The sequence below is a fragment of the Sphaerodactylus townsendi genome, unplaced genomic scaffold, assembly GCF_021028975.2.
Source record: "Sphaerodactylus townsendi isolate TG3544 unplaced genomic scaffold, MPM_Stown_v2.3 scaffold_18, whole genome shotgun sequence".
NCBI classification, from domain to species: domain Eukaryota; kingdom Metazoa; phylum Chordata; class Lepidosauria; order Squamata; family Sphaerodactylidae; genus Sphaerodactylus; species Sphaerodactylus townsendi.
This window is the reverse complement of record NW_025950341.1, coordinates 2,146,023-2,169,202: the sequence shown is the minus strand read 5'-3', so window position 1 is coordinate 2,169,202 and position 23,180 is coordinate 2,146,023. Positions and strand designations below refer to the sequence as shown.

General features: G+C 40.5%; 2 protein-coding genes across 5 annotated transcripts in view; one reads left to right on the top strand and one right to left on the bottom strand.

The window, feature by feature from the left end:
- Nucleotides 1–495: 495 nt before the first annotated feature.
- TRMT1L (tRNA methyltransferase 1 like) lies at nucleotides 496–21,258 on the bottom strand. Of its 4 annotated transcripts, none has more exons than XM_048482517.1 (16): nucleotides 21,123–21,258; nucleotides 16,629–16,820; nucleotides 15,026–15,136; nucleotides 14,234–14,347; nucleotides 13,893–13,957; nucleotides 11,269–11,398; nucleotides 10,272–10,395; nucleotides 8,774–8,853; nucleotides 8,199–8,448; nucleotides 6,320–6,532; nucleotides 5,660–5,850; nucleotides 4,954–5,032; nucleotides 3,933–4,099; nucleotides 2,715–2,774; nucleotides 2,367–2,493; nucleotides 496–1,103 (listed from the first exon to the last, which is right to left on the bottom strand). In XM_048482517.1, exons 2-16 carry the CDS (start codon nucleotides 16,804–16,806, stop codon nucleotides 878–880), a joined length of 2,115 nt encoding a protein of 704 aa, XP_048338474.1. In that variant the 5' UTR covers nucleotides 16,807–16,820; nucleotides 21,123–21,258; the 3' UTR covers nucleotides 496–877. The 4 variants fall into 4 exon arrangements, with proteins under 4 accessions (XP_048338474.1, XP_048338471.1, XP_048338472.1 ...); XM_048482514.1 differs by lacking the exon at nucleotides 21,123–21,258 and adding an exon at nucleotides 20,920–21,115; XM_048482515.1 differs by lacking the exon at nucleotides 21,123–21,258 and adding an exon at nucleotides 20,920–21,115 and having other exon boundaries at nucleotides 16,650–16,820.
- SWT1 (SWT1 RNA endoribonuclease homolog) overlaps nucleotides 21,110–23,180 on the top strand; it is a 42,096-nt gene continuing 40,025 nt past the window's right edge. Inside the window, 1 exon segment of the mRNA XM_048482528.1 lies at nucleotides 21,110–21,601. The gene's annotated coding sequence lies outside the window, so the exon portion shown is untranslated.

Below are 23,180 nucleotides of genomic sequence, written 5' to 3'. Positions count from 1 at the left end.
CAATTCATTATATGGGGGGAGGGGGAGAAGATTGCTTCTGCCTCTTACTTCCCCCAGAGGATGCAATAGTAAAAATAAAAGGAAGCTTAATTCATCATTTGGTTATTTACAAACTTGAGGAGTAAGTGTTGCTGTCCAGCTGCTGTTTCTTAGGAGAAGCTTCTTGAGTTGCTACCGTGTTTCCCCGAAAATAAGACAGTGTCTTAAATTAATTTTTGCTCCCAAAGATGCACTATGTCTTATTTTCAGGGGATGTCTAATTTTTCTGTGTTCTGTTCGTCGGGCATGCTTCCAAACAAAAACTTTGCTACGTCTTACTTTTGGGGGATGCCTTATATTTCACACTTCAGCAAAACCTCTACTACGTCTTATTTTCCGGGGATGTCTTATATTCGGGGAAACAGGGTACTGGGCATGCTACTTGGAGAGCCTAAAATAATGCCAAAGGAGAGGCTTCTGCCATTTCCAAGCTTTTAAAAAAATCGACATTCGACAAAAGATAGAACACTTTATTTGTTAAGTTATAATAATTAATTACACAAGCATTTGGTACCCCAGGTCCCTGCAATTCCATCCTCTTAAAAACAATATTATACATCTGAACAAGAAGTTTCAAAAATAGGAAAAGTTCAGGATAGCTGCAGAATTCAATAATTGAAAAAAGTACAAGCATTAAAATAACAACTGAAAAACTGAACTACAATTTCAGGAGAAAATAGGAGTGGCTGTTCTTCTGCGCTGTTCTAAAACTATCCAACAGTTAAAATAGGTCAGCAGGTCACACTGTCTCCAGAGATCACTGACTTTACTGTACTACTTGACATAGATCTTCAATTCAAAAAACCAAACAGTCAAACCTCTTTCTAGAAGGGTCATTTTACAAGTTTTCTTCTGTGAACTCGCCTTGAGTTCCTGCCTGGGAATCCTCCGAAGCATGCACAGAGCCTTCAGATTGCCCTCCTACATATGTGGGTTTGCTGTATTTCGTAAGAATGGATTTAAAGTGTTCCAGGGGGGCATCAGTGCGAACGCCCATGGGGTCAAAATGAGTTCGACTTACTCGATACCCAGCTTGAGAGAGGTAAAGCAAGAATTTATTCAACCTGGAGGGGAAAAATAAGCATAAAATAAATGGATGGTGGATTAACAGTTGATTAAACGACAGGATGTAGAATCTGAATAAATGGACAGTTCTTGTCATGGAGGGAAGGAGCTGTGACGTTCCCACAAGGATCAGTATTGGGTCTAGTGCTATTTACTTGTTCATAAATGATGATGATGATTGGCAGTAAGCAGTGTCGTGATCAAGTCTGCAGATGACACCTAATTATCTGTGATGGTGAAAACCAAAGTGGATTGTGAAGAGCAATAAAACATGGCAAATTAAGTTCAACACAGGAAAGTGTAAAGTGATGCAAAAAAATGCTGTCTTTAAACACATGTTGATGAGGTCCGAACTGGCCAAGATTGAGACTGAAAGGAATCTTGGGGTTGTAGTGGATAGCTCAATGAAAAAGTCAACTCTGTGCAGCAGCAGGGGAAGACAGAATCCATGCTGGGGATAATTATGAAAGAATGTGCCAATTAAAGGACCAGTCTTGTAATGGCCTTTTACATGGCTTGGCTCCATTTGGAATATTGTGTACAGTTCTAGTTGCTGTATTTCAAAAAGGATTCTGCAGAGCAAAAATGTATCAGAAGACAGCAACCTTATTTCTACAAGGGTTGGCATGCTTTTCCTTTGAGGAAAGGATAAAGGTCTGGGATTTTTCAGTTCAGAAAAAGGTGATTAAGGGAAGAAATGAGATTTATAGAATAATGCATGGTGGCGGGGGGGGGGGGAGTGGACTAAGAGCTCCCCCCCATCATAAGACTAGAACAGGGGTCTGCAACCGGTGGCTCTCCAGATGTTCATAGACTACAATTCCCATCAGCCCTTGCCAGCATGGCCAATTGGGGCTGATGGGAATTGTAGTCTATGAACATCTGGAGAACCACAGGTTGCAGACCCCTGGACTAGAACTTGTGGGCACCCTATGAAGTTGATGGGGAAATAAATAGTGAAATGGCCTGTCAACATAGTAGCAGGCACAAGCAAAGATGGCTTTAAGATGAAGTTAGTCTCATGGAGAATAAGTCGATCAGGGGTTACTAGCCATATGAATAAAAGGGAACCGCCATAAAATCTCTAAGTAGTAGTGCTGGGATACAGTACACAGCCTCTGTGTGCTCTCTGTTGGCCTTCCAGGGCAACTGGTTGGCTGCTGTGTGTGCCAGAATGCTGAACTGGATGGACCATCCTTTGTGTTCTTATGCCTCCTCCCCATTCAATGTTCGTTGTGGTCTTTTTAAAATGGGGGACTTACTTTGGCATATTCATTCCTTTAATACTGTGTCTATGGATATTGTAATAAAAGGCAGGATGCTCAACATTACTCTCAAGCTTTTGACGTTTGGCTCCATTTTGGGTCATTTCATTGCTCTTTCGTTTTTCTGGAACATAGGAAAAAATTAAAGATGTCACATCAACAAGAGGGCAGAAGAGCCTTTTCAACACATATAAGTTGGACTGTGGAGGCCCAGCTTTACCTTCCAATAGAAATTCTACAGATTGATACACTTTTAGAACTAACTTTTTACTGTAGAAGACTGTGTGCCATCTTTGGTAACCTCAGTCAGTCACCAGGTTACACGTTCTACCAACTGTTACCTACCGTGTATAATGCAGTAATCTGCCGCAGCATCTGGTGTCTTAATCAACACACCACACTCTTCTAAAATACAAGGAAATCAGAATGAGTTTGAGTCTGTGTGGGGAAAAGAAGCACCTTTGAAATGATGCTTATGAAATGAGAAATATGAATAACAGGCGGGGGGTGGGGGTAGGTGGGTTAGTTTTGCAGCAGCTTGCCTCCAAAAGGATTTCAGGCAGCACATAAAAGAGGGAAATGCAAAAACACTCTTGTTGCTTGAATTGCCCCATAAATAAAACAGGCTTATGCCACACTTTCCAGTGGTGCAAGTCTGTGGCTGGGGTTCCCATGCTGCAATGGAAGCCAAGTAAAGTTGGCTTTACCCCCTGGAATGCCCCCACTGCACTGGCGAGCTCTCCTATGCTGGTGTAGCTTCGGAACAGCAGGCTCTCCAGGTTTTGGGTGCCACAGAGCTGTGTGGTGCCCAACTGCTGGTATCTTTGCTCTTTCTGCCAGCGTGGCTGCTCCTTACACTGGCGGGGTGGGTGAACACACTATAGCAGACTCACATTGATCTTGAGACTCCTTTTGCCACCCCCTGGATTGGGCTGCCCTTTAAACAGCACTTTTACCACAAAAGAGCTAAGACTCCACAAACAATTTAGCAGCTGCCAATGCATACACATCATGCATTGGTGCTTTCATGATAGAAAGAGTGCTATCTGTTGAAATCTTAGTTCTGTCCATATAGGGGGACACCGGTATTTTTCAGAAGCCTTTACATACTTCTAGTTATTTGGTTGTGTGCCATTCCTGTTAATAAATTGCACGTCACCATCATCTGATTGTGCTTTGTGGGTATAGCTAGAATTTTCCCCGTGTACTGTTCCAGCATTTGGCAGGAAGCCAGTGACTCCTTTTACTGAAAGGTGGTTACTGCAGCCAGACTGGAGGGTTAACAAGCATTTTGCTGTGTCAGGAAACTGGGCTGGACGTGGTCTTGAGTAAGAATATTAAGAACTACAGTCATCATGACAAGGCTGAAAAATTTGAAGCTTCTGAGCATCCAATCTATTAGTAAGATTTTGTATACTATACATAGCTTTGGAATTTTCAAAATAATAATTGTTTATATGCAAAAAGTCTATTGCTATTAATGAGCCATTGTTTTGTACAGTTTAGCCAGGTAAAGTTTTTAACCTAAAGGATTTTGAAATCTGTGTCACTGCATTTTCTCACCTTGTCTGTTATGGCTGCTGGGGCCGTGTATTAAAAACTGTTTGTGAGTTGTACACTCTGCTTCACAGATTAGTGTTTTTAGAAGGGCCTGGATATCATCCAAGCCATACTGAACTGCTTCAAACAACATTCTTCTTAGAAATCCAGTGTTAAAGAGGGATCCTGACCTGGAAAATAACAATTTAAGTATTTTATTCTTCGTTTTTTAATATTTATTTTAGACTAATTTATTTTAGATTTCCTTGCCCCTTCCCTTGGTCACAGGACTCCTGGTAGCTCACAACATACAATTATAAATCAATAGGGATAAAACATACAATATCTTAAAATAGTCTATAAGACAGTATCCCAGCTCAGGCGTTAAGACTAAAAATACCATAATTTGTCACCTGACAATCAACATCCCAGACTGCTGTGAAAAACAGGCAGTACTGCTAGTAGAAAGCTAGCCTTGACAATCCTCAGCAGAACACCTGGTGGAACTACTTCATCTTACAGGTCCTATGGAATCTCTTTTAAAAATATTTTAAAACTGGAGCCAATGAACAGTCTATATTCAACAAACAAGCTTGAGATTCTTCAAATGAAAGATGACAACCTGGAACAAACTGCTCTCCAGGTAATGTGTTTTTTCTCTTCTCTCAGTCTAAGATCTTGGGTGTTCCACTTATGGACCAATCGGGGGGGGGGGGGATGCCGCTTGGATGAGGCACGGGATTGCACTAGAGTGTTTGCCCCCTCTGCCAGTGTAAACACTGTGGTAAATAAATGCATCTTTAAAGCAGGTTCTTAATCATGGTCAAACAAGCTCCTTATTGATTTCCAAGCCCGACTTAGTTAGCATTGCTTGACAGTTGCAGTGTTAAGCTCCTGGAAGTGAAGAAGCAACTGTTTGAGTCTCCCCACTACAGGATTCAGGAGAGATCATAGCCCTTTAAGCATCTCACTTCCCTTTGGCAGCTATCAGTGACTCTTTAGTGATGCCTTCCTGGCTGTTTGAAAACTGAAAAAAACTACGTACCATAAAGGACCGAGTTCAACTGCTGTCTTCCCTGTCATACTGCTATAGCAGTCGCAAGGGAGCTGCCAATAAGGGTTTTCTGAAAAGAAGGTATTCGCATTTATTTAAAAAGCAAACACGTGATATTTGTTTTTGAAAAATCGTGAATATAATGGAAATGCACGCAGTATGCTACGTTAAAAATATATCAAGTGTGCTTGAAGCAATTGCCTGCAGTAGCTGTTATTAAGTGCAGCATGAGTCAGGATGTGATGCCATGACATCAGGGTGTCCTCTCAGAATCCAGTGGGAGACCATTTGGAAAAGCCAAACTGGAAAGCTGGTTTGCTGGATTAATGTTCTCTTCATTATACCTCATAGAAGTTTAATGCAATGTTCAAGATAGGCAGTTCCAGCCTTAGGTGGTCGGGTGGTACAGCAAATAATGGCAGACATCAATAGGGAGTTTTGGATCCACATTGACCAACATGCATGATTTAATCGACTTCACAAGGCTGTTGTGAGAACAAAATGGGGGAGGGGTGCTGCTGTCCTGAAGAGCATGATAAATGAAAATTTGAGCTGCAATGGGCCTGCCAGGAAACCCACAGTATTAAAAAAGTTTATTAGCACAGAGGCTCTACTAGATTAAGGTTAGTTTTTCAACAACCACAAAACCAAAGCAGACTTATTCTATTTACACTTGTGTATTAAAATAAATGGTTACCTTCTATCATGTTGCCCTCTCTTTTAAATACCCTTTCTTCACACCACTGACAGTGGATCAGGTATTGAATCTTCTTGACAGTGTCATCTGCAGGGGTGGGTCCTCTCAGTACTCTCACCTGCACTAGAACAAAATGTTCTAGGGCCACTGCAAGCAAAACTTCAATGCCTTTGTTGCATCGTGCAGCAGCTCTGCAGAAAAGACATGCCATTACTAAGGTAAATCAGCAAAAGCTTATCCCACTGTGTCCCATTCTGAATGTCTATAGCGGCTATGAAACTTGCACAATTGCACTAACCAATTTCCTTGCTTGACTTTCTGTCTTTATTTTCTACTTCTACTGTATTTTACAACATACAAGCCAGGGAAGTGATCCCCTTTAATGCCTGTTGGTGACTGAAAAAGGACTCCAGAGTAACTGGCAGATTCCAATACATGGCTGTTGGTCTGTATTGATCTTACTGTATTATGTTGTGTAGTCCTAATCTGAACTGCTTAATTTGCTTTTACAGTGTGCACCTTTCTAGCTAAGTCCTGAAGACTGTTGGAGAACAAGATGCAATTTCCTGCAGACTCTATATGGGAGAATTCAACTGGAGGGGGGAAGGACTGCTTCTGCTAGAGTGAGAGACAACTGCCCTTCAGAAACTATGAGCATACCTTGCCACAGCAGCAACTACCATGCGAGCTGCCAGTTCCTTGTAATACTCTGTCCTGATAATGTTGCAACCATAGTGGCGCTGAGCCACATGCTGAGCCTTGGCGTAGAGAGAGCTGGTATCTGTCGATGTCACTGACACAATGCCAAGATTTCTTACATTCCTGAAAGCTGCATCAAGATAGTTCACTGAAGATCCAAATGGGTCTAGATGTCTATTGGGTAGAGAACATAAATATACATTAAGAATCATAACACAAGATTTACAACACAATCATATTTTTTACTCAAAAGTTAATCTCGGTGGGTAGGGTCCTATAAACTGCAAGGAGCGGCAGATGTTTCAACCCTTCTTGTTCCCTCGGCCACCCACTGTGATGCTTTGTGGGGGTACTGAGCTGATAAATCAGTTTTGGGGCTCTTTGAGATTAGAGGTGAAGAATGGGATATTTGTGGACAAAATGCCATGCACATAGGGGTTGTGGGGAGAAGAGGGAATGAGACGCCAGACTGCCACTCTGCTCTGAAGGCTGTCTTTACATAGCACTTTGTTTATAAGGTCTAACTCACTAATTTCAACAGAATTTCCAAGTAAGGATCCTTAGAGATGCACTCATCTGATTATATAATCTGAAATCAATAAAAGGTGGGTACTTGGCTCATACAGGGACAGTATCTCCCTGGGCTTTCTTCTGCACACAAAAGTAGAAAGACGCATGCCTAGCTAAGTTTGCAAGCTTTTATCATCAGGAAGTATGCACAGCTAAACGTAGCTTCTGGTGGTACATCAGTTGTACCTCATCTTGGAAGATAATGACTTTATTGCAGTTATCCATGTTTTGCTGTTAACTTCCCTCTGTGATACACCTCTGAAGATGCCAGCCACAGATGCAGGCGAAACGTTAGGAACAAGATCCACCAGACCATGGTCATACAGCCCGGAAAAACCACCAGAACCGGTTGAATCCAGCTGTGAAAGCCTTCGACAATTTCTCTGCAGTGTTTAATACAATTATCACAGTAGGCTGCAGGACAGTCGACCTCCTCCCATAGGCCCCTAACCACCTGATAGAGCTCTATAGGCCTACAGTGTGCAGTGGTAATCACTGGTGGAACTAGGGGGGCCAGAGGGGCCTGGGTCAGATGCACGGTGCACTTTGGGCCACACCCTCATCTCCCTGCGCCCAGCCCTCAGCTGAACTTCCCCCACCACTGCACCTTTGCAAAACCTGTCCCAACAAACTTTTTCTCCTCTGAGCGGTACTGTCTGGCAACACACTGGGGGAGGGGTTAAGGTCAGGGAAGCTACAATCCCCCTCCCTGTGTGTGGCTGGCTGGCGCTGCTTGTAGGAGGAAAAGGTTTGTTGGGGGGCGGGATTGCAAGCCGGAGCAGTTCAGCAGGGGAGTTCAGTGGGGGTGGGGAGGGGCTGTTTTGTGGCAGTACGCCACTGGTTGCAATGTAAGCAGTAAGTACTGCTTCTTTGACTCGATTTGTTCCATATGTTAACTTCTTTAAATAAATCAATTTTAAAGGGCTATAAATCATTTTAAATAAATAAATTTATGTATTTATGCAAAACTTATGCAACATTAATTTATGCAAACTTTCTCTTAAGGTGTGGCAATGTGCCACTACAGTATCCATCTCATAAATTTATTCCACTTTATATCCTTTTTCAGTAGATGGATATTCCATAAGATGTGAAGTTTTGTTATTGTCAATAAACCAGTGTTGTCTTTCTGAAAGTGTTATAATTTTGGATTTTATACACTGAGCTACACCCCTTTGGGGATATGAGAAGCATCAGGAAATGTTGATATGTGAAAACTAATTTAAAAATTATTTTTAAAAGGGAAGTGTTGATACGTGAGGTAACTTACATAAAATCAAATGCTCTCAAGTGCATGATGACATTTGCATCCATTTGTGTCACTTCAATGGTAGGAAAGTTTTCCTCCCCTTCTTCCACTGTTTCATTACAGTCATCTTCCTCTTTGCTGCTGGTCACCACCTTCATCTTATTTAAATGACAGTTCTCATGTATCATTGTTACAGAATTCTTATTATAATCATTAATGGTGACCTTTACAGAATTTCCAAGATGCTTTGCCCACTGTAATCCCATTATACCTAAAATACAGGAGACATGTAATAATGCAGACAGATGAATGAATTACAGTGAGAGATTTTTCCTGTTTCTTTAAACCAATTTCCAAATAGACTAAGTTCTGGGAATATATAATGGAAAACAATTTTTTCTAACTAAGGCTACAAAATACTGAGACATTTGCTCCCACACAGCTGCCAAAAGCAACAGGACTGCTATGAATTCTATTTCAAGTATCTGTTTCCATTAATAGTATCTCCTTTGCTGGGATAGCCAAAAATATGGCAGAATATGAATACAATCTATTTAAAAAATACTTAGTGAATCCAAGTCAAGACAAGATGTTACCTGTGGCTCCAAATGCATCCAGACACTCCAAAGGTTTTCGCTCTTCAACTAAAACAGCTAAAGCACAGACTGTCAACTGCCTAAAAGAAAAGGAATCCTGATGAAAACAGCTGTAAAAGTACACATTTATTGTTTATTACTGCTATCCGTTTAATGGCATTTTCTAAAAAGATTTTGCAAAATAACATCATAAAAAGATTTTGCAAAATAACGTTATAAAAGTAATCATTATTATTCTTGTGTTAAGCCTGATAGTTGACCAGGTTCAGGTTTTTGATAGAATACATTTCCACTATTAAGGTGTTGGACTAGGTACTGTGGTGACGAACCTCCAGATGTTCATGGACTACAATTCCCATCAGCCCCTTGGAGTGCCATAGGTTTGCCACCACTGGTAGGACCTGGGAAACTCAGATTCAAATCCCCACTTGCACCATGGAAGCTTGCCCGGTAACCCTGGGCCAGTCGCACACTCTCAGTCCTGACCCTGCCTAGTATTTGAATGGGAGACCCCCAGGGAAGCTTGTGATGTGGAGACAGACAATGGCAAACCACCTCTGAATGTCTCTTGCCTTCAACCCTACAGGGTTGCCATAAGTAACACTGGCTCTGAGAAGGGTGAAGGAAAATAACTCATTCAGTAGCTCAGTTGTAGAATGGAAAGCAGGAGCGCCCCCCCTCCCAATAAAAGCGTTCTTGCCCAAAGAAACCAAACCTCCTTCAGTTCAGTCTGTAATCCTGTAGACACCCTGTCTGAGAGTGAATCCAACTGAGTACAAGAGACGTTACTTCTGGTTAAACGTGCATAGGATTGTGCCATTAAAAGTCAATTACAGGCACTTGGTACATGCTCTCAACTATTTTGTAACCAGAAGTTCTGAAAAATGTTGCCTTGAAAGTTAAGATGCTGTGGCTCTGAAAGTCTCTGTTCTGAAACCAGCACCCTTTAATCTCATATCCTTCTTTGTCTCATAAACCTTGTTCTTCTGATAAGTGTTTGTTGTGTGTATGTGGGGGGTGGGGAGGCATGCAGCAGAATTTCTTTCTTGAACTGGGTGTTCCCACTATTGTTGCAAACACAGAAAAAAAGGAGAAGTTGGGATTAAAATAGGAATCTGTTTTCTCTGGCGTACATTAGACAGGAACCTGCATAGGGATCAGTTGTGTTAAGAGATTGTAGTGCTGGGGACAGAAATGGAATTAGTTGGCTCTGCCTACTATTTACTGCCCTGTCCTCTGCCACACCACCCTCGGTGAATACTTGCTACCACAGCTGGGAGCCAACCCACAGTTTTTTGCCAGCAATGTCCATGTTATGCCCAAAGGGCTGTGATGTTGGTTGAAATCATTCCTCAGCCATGAGCATATTTGGCAAGGGTCTTTGATTCTGTCCAACAGAAATATCAACCATCTATTGATTTCTGTGATTCATGTTTCATGAAAATATTCTTAAATGCTCCCTAGAGTAATTCCCTAAAACCCCATCATAATTTCTTACCTGTTAAGCTTCATTTTGGGATTAAAATAGGAATCTGTTTTCTCTGGCGTACAATAGTTAGGAAGGACTTGTATATCTGTGTCTGCTTCTTTCAGGACTTCGTGTGTAGACTTGGGAGCCTGGGCTAAGAATATTTTTCAGAATGAAAGAAACAGTACTAAGCAGACTATGTGTGTACATTTTCTGTGACATTCAAAAAGCACCCAGGATTTTTAGATCTATGTTAGTGGTAATCCAGAATACAACAGCCATAAAAAAGACTTTTTGGGCAATAAGAATACTGGGCTTCTTGGGCAATAGGAATACTGTTAGCCACATTTGTAAAATTAGAAATAAACAATTCTGATTTATACTGTGTAACTGCCATACGACTTGCAATTTTATTTTGATTCAAACCATCAAACATATCCTTCTGAACCAGTAGGTGTAGGGGAGGCAGGAATTCTACTCGTAGGCAATTAAGCTTTTGAATATATTTCAGATCCCTTTGGATACTGAAAGTCAAAGGTTTTAAAACCTATTTTGGATGCTGGAGATTCGTTTGAGTTCTACAAGAAAAAATGGGATAATAACTTAGGGACACATGGTCTCGAGGCCAGGAAATTGGCTGTGAAGTATGATCCTTGAATGACATTTCTCATTCCATGAAAGCTAAATCTTAAGGTACAAATTACATGCTTTAGGATTTTGGTTGTTTTGCTCTGTCTTGCATGTGCTGAACAAATGGTAGAATAAGCTACTTCATCAAGCACAGCTCTCAAACATCTTAGAATAATTAATCCATGTTAGACAAAGGAGGCCAATAAAGAAAGATTTACCAATATGCCTTGATATTGAATGCTATGGAAAGTCCTTTCAAATGGCTTCAAATTTGTTGACTCAGGCAGGATCATATATTCCGGCGCACACTAACTGCATCACACATTCTATCTATGCCTTGTGATGAACATAATGTAAGATTTTCATAATGAAGCAACGGAGATGCTTAAATACTTACCAGCGCTATACCTAGATTCAGTTTCTCCCTTATTAACATGGCGTCTAACATGCCCTATCATATCAGTCCTTCGGGTAACGGTTGCTGAGCAGATAATGCAGTGGTAATGGGCTCCTATTTTTAGGGATATCTGCAGCATACATTGAAAGCAGAGTTAAAGGGTATCAGAAAAGCTTTCCAACATGATGATCAGACTGCATAGGACAACAATAAACAACCATTATACACTACTATCGATGTCATCAGGAAGACAGTGTCTTTATTAGCAGCAAGATCTAATGAAATTTCTTAATTATTATTCCAATATGAGGGTTTAACTTGTTCTCTCTCCTAAGATAAATTGTCCTAAAGAGTTTAATAAAGTTGCTGCTCTGTTAAGTCTTCCTGGACGGCTAAAAGGTGTTCTGTGTGGAGCTGACGGTTCAGAAACTACTGAAAGAATTTCAGTAAGCACTTTGCCTGGGCCGGGTCGAGGATACTCCAGGAAGTATCTTCTATACAATATCTAGTCCATATGCACGCTAATATTTAAGACTTTGTATTACTATGAGACCTTTCTTTACACTGGTAAATCTAAAGGCAAGGCAGCATCAGTGGTACTGGCCTTATGCAAGATGCTCATCAACAATCAGTTCTATTGTGACTTTTAAGAAGTTGGCTTGACGTAGGAGGGATCACTTTGCATTCAATTTTTGAGTGGAATATGGTATATTTTACTATTTTATTTAATGATTTACATACTGCTAATTATATTTAATTTGGTTGTTCAAATTTTATGATGTCGGAGGGAAGGAAGGTGCCATGGTGTAATCCAATGGTTCCCCTTTTTTTTCACTCGCATACTGCTTGGCATACTCCCTAAAATTGTACCCCCATTTTAGTAAAACCATTATGTAATTTTTGTGTACCCCCCACCCCCAACCACTCTGGTGCAACCCCTGGGGGTACACATACCCCAGGTTGGAAACCACTGGTATAGCCCAATCTTGATAGAACTTGGAAGCTAAGAAGGGTCAGTAATTGGGAGACCACCAAAGAAGACTCTGCAGAGGAAGGCAATGGGAAATTACCCCTGCTTCTCACTTGCCTCAAAAAACCCTTGCTTGGATTGCCTTAAGTCAGCTGTGACTTGACAGTGCTTCATGCACATATCTTACTAAGTTACTCACAGGTTTCTTAAGACCATTACAAAAGTGCAAACAAACTTTTTGTCTTTATTCAGGAACCATCCCTAAGCGACAGTCTCAGAACCAGACACAAAGTCTTACTATGCCCTGGGTTGCCTAGTGCTTTACACACAATATCCTGTGACCTGACTAGTGGGTCATGATTCAGTTTTCTAGAATCAGTGGTTTGTGATAGAATGAAAGGAAGCAGAATTGTCTTCATGTTTCTATCATCTTAATTTAAATGTAATAAGTCTATAAGGTGAAAAGAAGTACCTTGACTTCTAATATTTTCCTGACAACCTGTTAGAAGGTATTTAACAAGCTGATAAAAATTTACTTTCTACAATTCCCAATATTATTATACCAATACAGAAGGGCATAATTTCAGTCAGGACAAAGTATAAAATGGCTAGCTTTTTAGACAAGACATTTAATTAATCTAAAAAGTGAAGGGTAATTTAAGACAATATATACAGTATTCTATTTAGAGTAACTTCTTAGAACCCCAAAGTACTGGTTTTAAAGTAACTTTTAATAGAATTTAAACAATAAAATGCGGACACTAGCATCCTAGCCTGCCCTAAAATAAATACAAAATACAGGTATAACGTTTATTATTAAGGATCTATATATTCAGCATTTCCTTTCCTCCCTCAATTTTTTTACATAAGATGAATAAGAAGTGTCAGAAAGCAGAGCTGCTAGTCTCTGGATTAACTAATGATTTCTTACAGTTATCTCAGAATACAGCTGCAGGAAGAGATTGAATTATGTACATATACTAGCAGGAGAAGATCAGTTTAACGATAAAACCTCATGCCAAAACATGTTTGTTAGCCCAGGGTTGGTTTTTGGGTCCATTCACAGCGCTGGTTTTCCCTTTGAAAGCCCTCAACATACTCAAGAGTATATTAATTGTCCTGCATAAACTATATTTGTAAATGTAAGTTAGTGTTTAACCATGATTTGTAAATCACCTTATGAGAGGCAGCACATAAGTATTTTAATTAATTAACAAATAAAATTATCACTAAAAGCCTTTCTCCATAATCCCTGCCATCTGAGGTGCAGTGGGCAACAATACAAGATAGGACAGTTTTTGGTGGCAGTGCCAAAATTATGGCCTAGGAAGGATCATCTTTGCCTAGGAAGGATCATCTTGCTCTTTGTATGTTGCAGTTTATATAGTTTTTTTCAGAAGGCTTTTGAAACTAAACTGTTCTTTTCTTGATCTGTGTGTTTTATATTGCTATTTGTTCATTGATTCTCATTGCTAGGCTTTGGTATGGTTTGTTGCTGCCTTTAGGCATTGGTTTTATCAGCCTGTTTTTGTATGTGCTGTGTTATTGTTAGCTACTCTGTGAGCCTGTCAGGCCAAAACTGAAACTAAACCATTTTTAATTACAGCAAGCTTTTATAAAAAGATGAGGATTTGTATAATTACAGCTGCAGTACCTGGTCTCCAGCAACATTTGGTTTCAGGGGGTGACACGGTAAGTGACAGATGCACATTCTGTATCCTGGAATGTAGAAAGGGCTTGGTCACTTCAGAATGATACATGCACAGACAGTAAGTTCTGTGCTGCACAGCCTTCATTTTAAGCCAACTGCAGCTGGAAAAATATCTTAGCAACACTGATCAGATTTACTGGTCAACGTTAACTTTAATTTAGAGTAAGCTAGCCAACAATTGTGGGTTTTGTCTTGGAACCTGAAGCACACAAGAAACAAAAAATCAGTGACTTCAAGCCACTGTGGCATGACAGTATCTACACCAGTATTTTAGCGATCTTTACCTTCAAATTCAACAGACACTTTCCAGTGGAGGTTCTGAAGGTGGCGGTGGAGCTTATGATCATAACAAGCTTTAAACCTGTCTTCAGGACATAGAGGACAAAGCTTCTTTCTACCTGGTAATGTAAATTAGATCAAAATATGAAGAGATGCAGTAACCAAATAAGCACCTATTTTACAGGCTGTTGTTCCTCTTATCTGCTTTGCAGGATTAATTTGGACACTGTTCTGAGGATTCCTAGACAATCATATATGCTTTTCCAGAAAGCTGTTCAAGAACCAACTCTGATGGATCAACAACAAAGCAACTCAGCATCCTTGCAAACAAATAAGGCTATCAAAGAAATGAGAGCTGATGTGGACTACTTTACTTTGGTCTCAGTCTGGAGGAAGTTTTACTTATATAGTATCTGAACTGCTAAATCTTACCTCCTTTACAAGGTAGTTTGCGAAACCTAAACTTGACTTTGTCAAGAACCAGGCAAGAGTATGATACCCAGCCTCTCCTCTCCTCCCTCCACACATGAATGTCCGGTTGATGCCATAGCCACTTATTTTTCTCTCCCAGTAGGACTAGCTCATGTGCATCTCCTGGCTTGCAACTGACAGAGGATAAAGGCCCCACAATGATGTATGAAACTATCTGTTTCAATTGTCTCAAGTGTTCTATGTAACATGGTTATCCACCAACTGTTATGCAAACACTGTTAGGTTAGGTGCACTTTTAGGAGTCCAGCACCACACACATTCTCTATCAGCCACAGCTTTCTCTTTGCTGGAGTTAGCTTAAATACCTGCCACATGAGGGTCTGTTTTCTGGAGAACAGCTGAGGTCATGTCATGTTCCTTCATACCAGCCAGCTTTTCTAGATCGGCAAGTGTTCTCTGGATTGAAATGTGTTTTTCTGCAACAAAACAGTTATTTTTTTTCTTACATGGCAGTTAATAATCAAGTGTTACTTCTTTAGCAGCTTGGCAGCAACTGGAAGCTTCATCCTCTACATCCCCCATTCTGCACATGCCATTTTGCCCTGGCCTGTCATTTATTTACAGTTCTCCTTTCTGTTGCATGAAACGGAACAAAAGCACGTAGCTTCATCTGCAGAATTTGAGCAAATCTTGTCCTGGCATAAACTTTTCCTGCTGCAGTCCTAATAACGCTCTTCTAAAGTAAGCTCCATTCAATAAAATAGGACCTAGTTAAAATAGACCAACTTATGACTGCTCCCAAACCACATACAACCTGTGTTACGCCGTCTGCACTGGCTCCCAGTTGAATTCCGAATCATCTTCAAGGTGTGGGTTTTGACCTTTAAGGCCTTACGCGGCCTGGGATCCTCGTACCTTCGGGACCGCATTACCCCATATGTCCCAGCTCGGCCTCTGCGTTCGGCAGAGGCCAATCTACTGGAGATCCCTGGCCCCTCAAATGATGCGGCTGGCCTCCACGCTGGCCATTGTGGCCTTACGCAAGCTCTGGGCCCCTGCCTGGTGGGAACACTCTCCTCCATCTGTCCGGGTTCTCCAAGGGACCTTTGGGATTTCCCCCGTGAGGGCCTGTAAGACTGAAGTTGTTTCACCGGGCTTTTGGAGAAACCAGCCGCTGAGTGCCCCCCCCTCCCTAGGCTGGAATCCCAATTAATGGGATCCATTCTTAAGAGCTATGGGTCCCTTAGACCATCGGGACCATTACCCCCTCTTGTTGAAGGGATTAGGTTTAGGTGGGACGCCATCCTGATATATCATAACCGCTGTTTTTATTATAATTTATGGATGCCTCTGATGTTTTTAAATGTTTTATGTTGTACACCGCCCAGAGCCCTTCGGGGATTGGGCGGTATATTAAGTTAAATAAATAATAATAATAATAATAAATGACTGCTTTTTGTAAAATAAAAATCCATCATAATTTTTCTCTACTGATACTTTGTATCCAAGTGCAAGGTTTAATGTTAATAATCTCCATGGTTAATATTCCCCAAGTTTTAAATTATTTTTTAACTTTCTTTCTTATGAACAATTGTCATAATATGAACAAAATAACATATTCAATCATTTTTAACAGAAAAGCAGTCTGCTCGTAGTAAAAACAATTTGCCTAGTATAAATTGCAGAATTTGAATGATTTGGTCTGAACACTGTTCACGTTACTACAGTGAGTGTATAAAACGAATTCAGCGATACATTAATTTATCATTTAATTTTGGGAGAGACGTTTTTAAGTGTGGATAAAGAAACTGGCATTTCAGACTGGAGATACATTTTTTCAATACTGTCTGCTTAAAAACATAGCCCAAGTTAAGAGGCAATAACTGCATTGTTTTATTCATTTGTATCTGAGGAAGCATGTTAAGAGTGTATTTCCCCTAACACACGACACACCACACCCTAACACACCATAAAGTTGGGTTAGCAAACCTCTAGGAGATTCAGATGATGTATCCAGTAAATTTCTGTTAGTTTCCTTTCTAATTTCTTGTTCTTTTTCCTCCCCTTCAATTTGCATTACTGTTTCTTCCTCTTCAATATGTATTTCTTTCTTAATCATTTCCATACCATGCTGAGTTGTTTCCATTTTTCTGGACACATCTAGGGAAAAATTGAAAACCACATTTAGCATACATTTTAATTTAGATGCATTACTATTAATGCAGTATAAAATGTAAATGATTCTAAATATGAAAAGTAGCCTGTGGAGAGTAAGCCTGAAAGCTGGAGATGATCTAGGTTTGTCTAGACTACCAGTTGATAGTACAGTCCGACATCCACGAACTAGACCTGGGGGGAACCAATTATGTACCCTACTATTAAAGCCAGAAATTGTGTACCCTACTATTAAAGCCACAAAAATCAAAGAGATACTAAAATTATGAATAATCAATACAAGTTCAATAAAAAATAATAATTAGCTTTCAAATGAAGAAACACAGAAGCATGTGGTTACCAAAAATAAGAGGCACGTTATACCATTGAAGAAATACTTCTTAGTACCAAAACAAAAGACAATTATTAATAGCCTCAGAAATATCATAAAAAATCAGTTTCACACAAGCACAGGTTTGGATACTGAAAACAATTGCAGAGAAGAATAAAATTTGTTCACCTTTGCTGGACTGAGCAAAGTTTAGAGAACAGTGTTACATTCTCTCAAAGGTGAGAACTTACAAGTGCGGCCCTTACCTGGGTTGGTTTTCTCTGGAAGAGTCCTATGCTGTTCTGGTGGCATTTACTTATCTACTGTTACCCCACTTCAGATCTCTGGAGAAACCAGGACCTTCAATGTGCTTCAGCCCACTCACAGAATAATTTCTTGCTCTCCAACTTGGCTAGAATCTAAATCTGCTGCTTTGTCATATGCGGAAATACCTTTGTCGTCTCTATTCAGCTGGAAGCAGTCATGTCCATCAAGCCCCAATGGGCTGTTTGGAGGGAGTCGTTTTCTACCACTGAAGACTCACTGAGGTAATATCTACAGTCATTAAGAAAAACTACAGTTTCTTTTGTCATGAGCTCTGGTTTCCTTGAGGCATCTCACTTTATGCCAGGTCCACAGGATATAATCATTTACTGCAAATGTACTGCATCATTTCGGTAACCAAGGTTCCAGATCTGTAAGCTTGAATTAAGGTAGAAAATCTTACAGGGAACACTTGAATTTTAGCTAAAAGAATATATTTCTGAAAATTTTTTGATGTTCAGTATTCCTTCAGTACTCAGCAGCTAGATCCACACTGTCTTCCATTAATATAGCAGAGAAGAATTTTCTCAGAAATATATTACTCTATTGCTAATTTGGTAGCCTAGCACTTCTAGCGTGGCTATGTTGCATACTTTAATTAAAAATGTAAATGCTACAAGAGAATCCACAGGGTTAAATGTAACATTAGTTCAGGGAAACAAGGTTTCCACAAGCTATAAGAAAAAGCTGAATTGGCAAGACAAAAGGGACAGTTAGTGGAGATCAAAAATAGAGATGATCCACAATTGACAATTCCAGTTGCTGAGGGAGAACATTTGTATAAGGGGATTTGCTGGTACATTGTTCAGGAAATAGTTGTCCTTTAGCATACAAACTTGAGAAAGACAGAAGAGAAGAAACAAAGGATAAGTTTCTGGTAATGGTTCTGAACTTAAGTGAAAGTGGGGATGAGAGATAAAAGGAACAATGCCTAAGGTTGCATATCATTAAAAAAACATCGTTTCACATAGTTTCAGACGGTACCTGTATTGGTCTGCAATGAAACAGCTAGAAAAGAGTTTGAGGAAGGGAGCTTTGACTCTTGAAAGGCTTATACCCCAATTCTGTTGTTCTCTAAGGTACTTCTTGACTGGTATCTAATTATTTCACATGATTGCTGTCATGTCTCCAAAAGGAGTGTGCACATGTCAGGCATCTTGGAAACTATGTCTTTGTCTCAACATAACATTCTCATCTCTGACCATGGATAAGACAGTAGGATTACATGTTTCTTCTCTAAATCCCCCCACCCCCGCTTTCCATCTGCATCTGCCTCACTCATAGTGAAAGCTATTTGTTGTTTCTTTTCTTTCCACTCTTCCCTAATTGATTCCACTGAGACAACAGCATCACAGATTAAATAAAATCAGGAAGAATCAAATGTGCTCAGGTGGGTTTGTTTTTTCTTTTAAAAAGTGAGGGTACAGAAGGACACCAGACCAACTTCACTGAAACACATTTCATAGGTTGTGGGGTTTTCCAGGGTGTGTGGCCGTGATCTGGTGGATCTTGTTCCTAACGTTTCGTCTGCATCTGTGGTTGGCATCTTCAGAGGTATATCACAGTCTGACTTCCCTCTGACTTCAACCAGTTGAATCCAGCCGTGAAAGCCTTTGACAATACATTTCATAGGAAGTACATTCTCACGATGGCTTATTATCAGTTACTTCTTGACAGACCTTCAGTAACATTTTGGCCATTCAGGCTGCCATGAGTAAAAAAAAAAAGTTTTGCCTTATTTCAGTTAACAATAGGCTGATTTTATAAAGGCTGATTCAAAACCATGCTGCTACTTTTCTACCTGTTCTTACCAGAGAGATAATGCTGAAGGGTATGAGAAAACCCTCTTTCCTAATGCCCTCTATGTGAACAAGAATTTAGACTTAAGGCCCTGAGCCAGAAGAATACCAATTCATCTCTCGCCTACCTAACTGTATCTTTATTTTACAAATACAGATGCTAAGGTGTTTTTTTTTTTACAAAAGAAATATTATGTGCATATTCAGAGACACTATTCCTCAAACTCAGCTAAAAATCCTAATCCTCCCAGTCTTTCTGCATATGCTCGGAGGCACTTGGCTTTAGGTATCAGAGCTGTTTGACAAAAAATTGGCAATTCTAATAAAACAAATAGTAGAATACATTGAACGCCAAACTGGCATCTTGAGATCTCCACATTTCAAGGCTCCCGCAAATACTAGATATATGCTTGGATCAGCTGTATATTTGTCCCTGTTAGAAACAAACAACTGCAAGAGGGGCATTTACCTTAGCCAAATGGTTGGCATCACCTTCTGAAATGCTGAAAAGTAGATTTAGGAAAATTCACTACCCAGAAAGCTTTCATCTATGTATGTCAGGAAAAGTGAAGTCATTGGAGCACATGTTTGTTCACTGCCCATATTATAATGTAGCTCACTCTGAGTTTATCAGACCTTTGTTGGACAGGTCCCTGGCTTATTTGATGAAGCTAGACTAGAGCAACTTTTATCTAATGAGAATCCCCAGATGTCCTGACAAGTTGCTACATTTTGTGCAAAGTTTGAAAGTTTGAAAATCACAAATAGTTCCTCAAGCTGATTAAATTTTGTAATGCAGACAATATTTTAATTTAATTAAATGAGTTCTATTTTATCAAATGAATTATCGCTGCTTAAACTAGCAAGTCCCTTCATATTAGTCAAACTGTTCCAATGTTAAACAGTAATTTTATTTTGTCACTATATTGGTATTGCTAGTTGAAGACCATAAGATTGACAGACATACAATCATAGCATGCATGGCTGACTGACCCACATAAAGCCATGGCAATTTTGGTGGGTTTTCCAGGCTGTGTGGCCGTGGTCTGGTGGATTTTGTTCCTAACCAGACCATGGCCACACAGCCCAGAAAACCCACCAGAACCAGTTGAATCCGGCCATGAAAGCCTTCGACAATACATAGCAATTTTGCTCACGGGTGAAGATTCTGTGGTCATGTTGTAAACGTGGAGAAAGAATACACTTGAAAATGTGAAAACAACCACCTTTCTCTCAGTAGAGATGGAGCAGGGAAAATTTCCCTCAGTTTTCTTCTAGGGAATTATATAGATTATGAACTGTCTACAAAAACTGCAAGTTATTTTTCCTCCTACAGCTGCCTCCATAAATGAAGTGATAAACAATGACTCAGTCATCCTTTATTTTCACCCACCCTAACAATAAAACTTCTTTCATGCTTAAAGACTGAAGTGTGCCTCCAATTTTAATTCAGGTCCCCCCTCTTTCCAAAATATAAGGCGCGCCTCACGCATACATTTGGAAAACACTGCTCTAGGTACGTAACGTGTGTATCAGTTTAAACTCTTCCCTCAAACTAGCAGGAGGAGGAGGGCCGACACAAAAACAGCTCCCGGCCAAGCCCGAATCTCACATAATGGACAATTTCTGATTTCCTCCCGTCGGTCCTTACAAAGCTTATCAGTCTCCTCCTCCTCCTCCTCCTCTTCCTCCTCCTCTTCTTCCAGACATCCCTGCTCGCGGGATAGCAGCAACCCTGCTTGCTGGTCCGCCATCTTCCTGACAGATAAACGAAAATAACCGAAAGGAAAAAGGACCCTCCTCCAACAAGGGTGCGTGCCGTTCCAACGACTCCTTCCCGCAGAAGACTCCTACCTGGTTATCGTCACGCAGCAGCTGTCGTCCGAGTAACGCCTTGGGCGGTTAAAACTACATTACCCAAGATGCAAAGCGAGAAACCGCCTCCTGATATACCCAGAATACAATGCAAAGGGACAAACGGGCTGCGCGTGGAAGACGTTACAGTGTATTCTCCCAGAATGCTCTGCGGCGAGGTGCCCGTCTCCCACAGAAATCAGAAAAGGGAACATAACGGAAACGACGCAGACTCTGACAGACGTACAGCTTTCAGAAACTAAAGAAATAGGAAACTTACATAGTCCTAGGGCGTGGGGTTTTTTTTCTGCAGCGTGTGAGGTGAGGAATCTTGGTAACTATCGTTTTTTAAAACCACACTTCCCAGCAAACACTGCGGCACAACAAATATACTTCAGAAGAGTAGGGAGTAAAGACTACTAGGGCAATTGGCTCTTGAAGAAGGTTGCCTGAACTGAGCAAGGACTGCGGAGGAGCAGGTCAGTGGCGGTGGGATTTGCGGGGCTTGGTGGGACTCAGAGTTCGGGGTCGGTGGAATTTAAGATTATTGTGTTCTTTACGGTATTTAGGTGATGATTCTTCACAGGAAAGTACTTGGAGTTTTTCAAACTTCGTAGGGAGGCGTGTACGAAGTTTAGAAAACTCCAAAAACCCTCATTGAGGAAGGCAGCAGCGTCGCATGGCTTTGGAGCCTGCCCCAAGAAAGAATCGGCCCTGTGCAGTCCTATTCATAATAACGCTAGTTCGATCCCATTGAAATCAATAGGCTTAGAGACTGTAGTAACTCTGCATGGGGCTGTATTGCAAGTGGCTGGGTTCTTTTTTGTCTGCTCGCTGTGCTGAGGAGCAAATTCAAACCAACAACGCCTGTTAAAACTGTTAAAATTACGGCATGAACTTTATGGGGCGTTTCTATCCTGCTTTTTCTAGAAGCCGAGAGCGACAACAATCAGTCATCCAGGAATACAAGCCAGGAGTCCGAAAAGTAATCCAAAGGGAATTGAAAAGATTAACGAAAAGCCCTCCTAAGCATTTTCCACTTTACATGGTTTCCTGAAAGGAAAGCAGAGATCAGGTCTCATGCCTCTCTAGTTAGGCAAGTGGTGGCTGCCGAGCCTGGGCCTGTCATAATACTAATTGTATCTCAAAGAAAGGATGGATGGAGCAGATTGTTTTGGGAGAAAGCAGCTGGTCACAGGAGCTCTGGACTTTTCCGGGCTACAGCACATTTGGCCAGATTTAGGAAATGTTATTCTCTGTCAGTGAGAGGGGCAGACTGAAGTGGTGCAAAGCTTTCAGTGCTAAAGATACTACTATTGTAGAGAGCACAATAGAAAACAAGATGTAGTGAAAAATGTCCACAATCCAGTCCCTGAGGATGTGAATCACTCCCAATTAGTGATGAAGTCAAAACAAACCAAACAATATATAAACATAGACTACATAAGCACCAATAATTTAATGGTGAAATTAGTTACCTATCATTCTCCTGCTACTGGTGCGTAAAAATCCGGCAGAACCTTAAAGACTAACACTCACTTCAATATTAGCTTTTGTAAAGTCACGACTCACGTCCTTGGTATCTCAGGAAGTAAGTTGTGACTCATGTACCCTCATTAAAATTAATGTTAGTTTAAAGTGCCACTGAACTTTGTTTGTTTTTTGCTAGAACAAACTGACATTTGTAAACATGTAGAACAGGCAACTTTAACTACTACAGAGTGTTTTATGCTCTACATATGTTTTATGTTCCTTGTGTGTTTTATGGGTTTATAGAATGGTTGCTGCCTTAAAAAATATTTTGAAGTCATTTCAGTAACTTTTTAAAAAAACTGCTGTTTCTGAGATTGTACAAGCTGCAAAATGGGGTCTTGTAATCAAGTCTTGAAGCATCTGTTTCTCTTCACTCCTCTCTTTCAAAACTCACATGTTGCTTTGTGAGATTTCAGCTGGTCCTAATAACAAAGATAATACAGCTCTTCTACTATTGGAATTTTGCTCTCTGCAGCATTCTAACTTTTCTCAGTTCAACTTGTTCCCAGCACATGTGATGGTCTC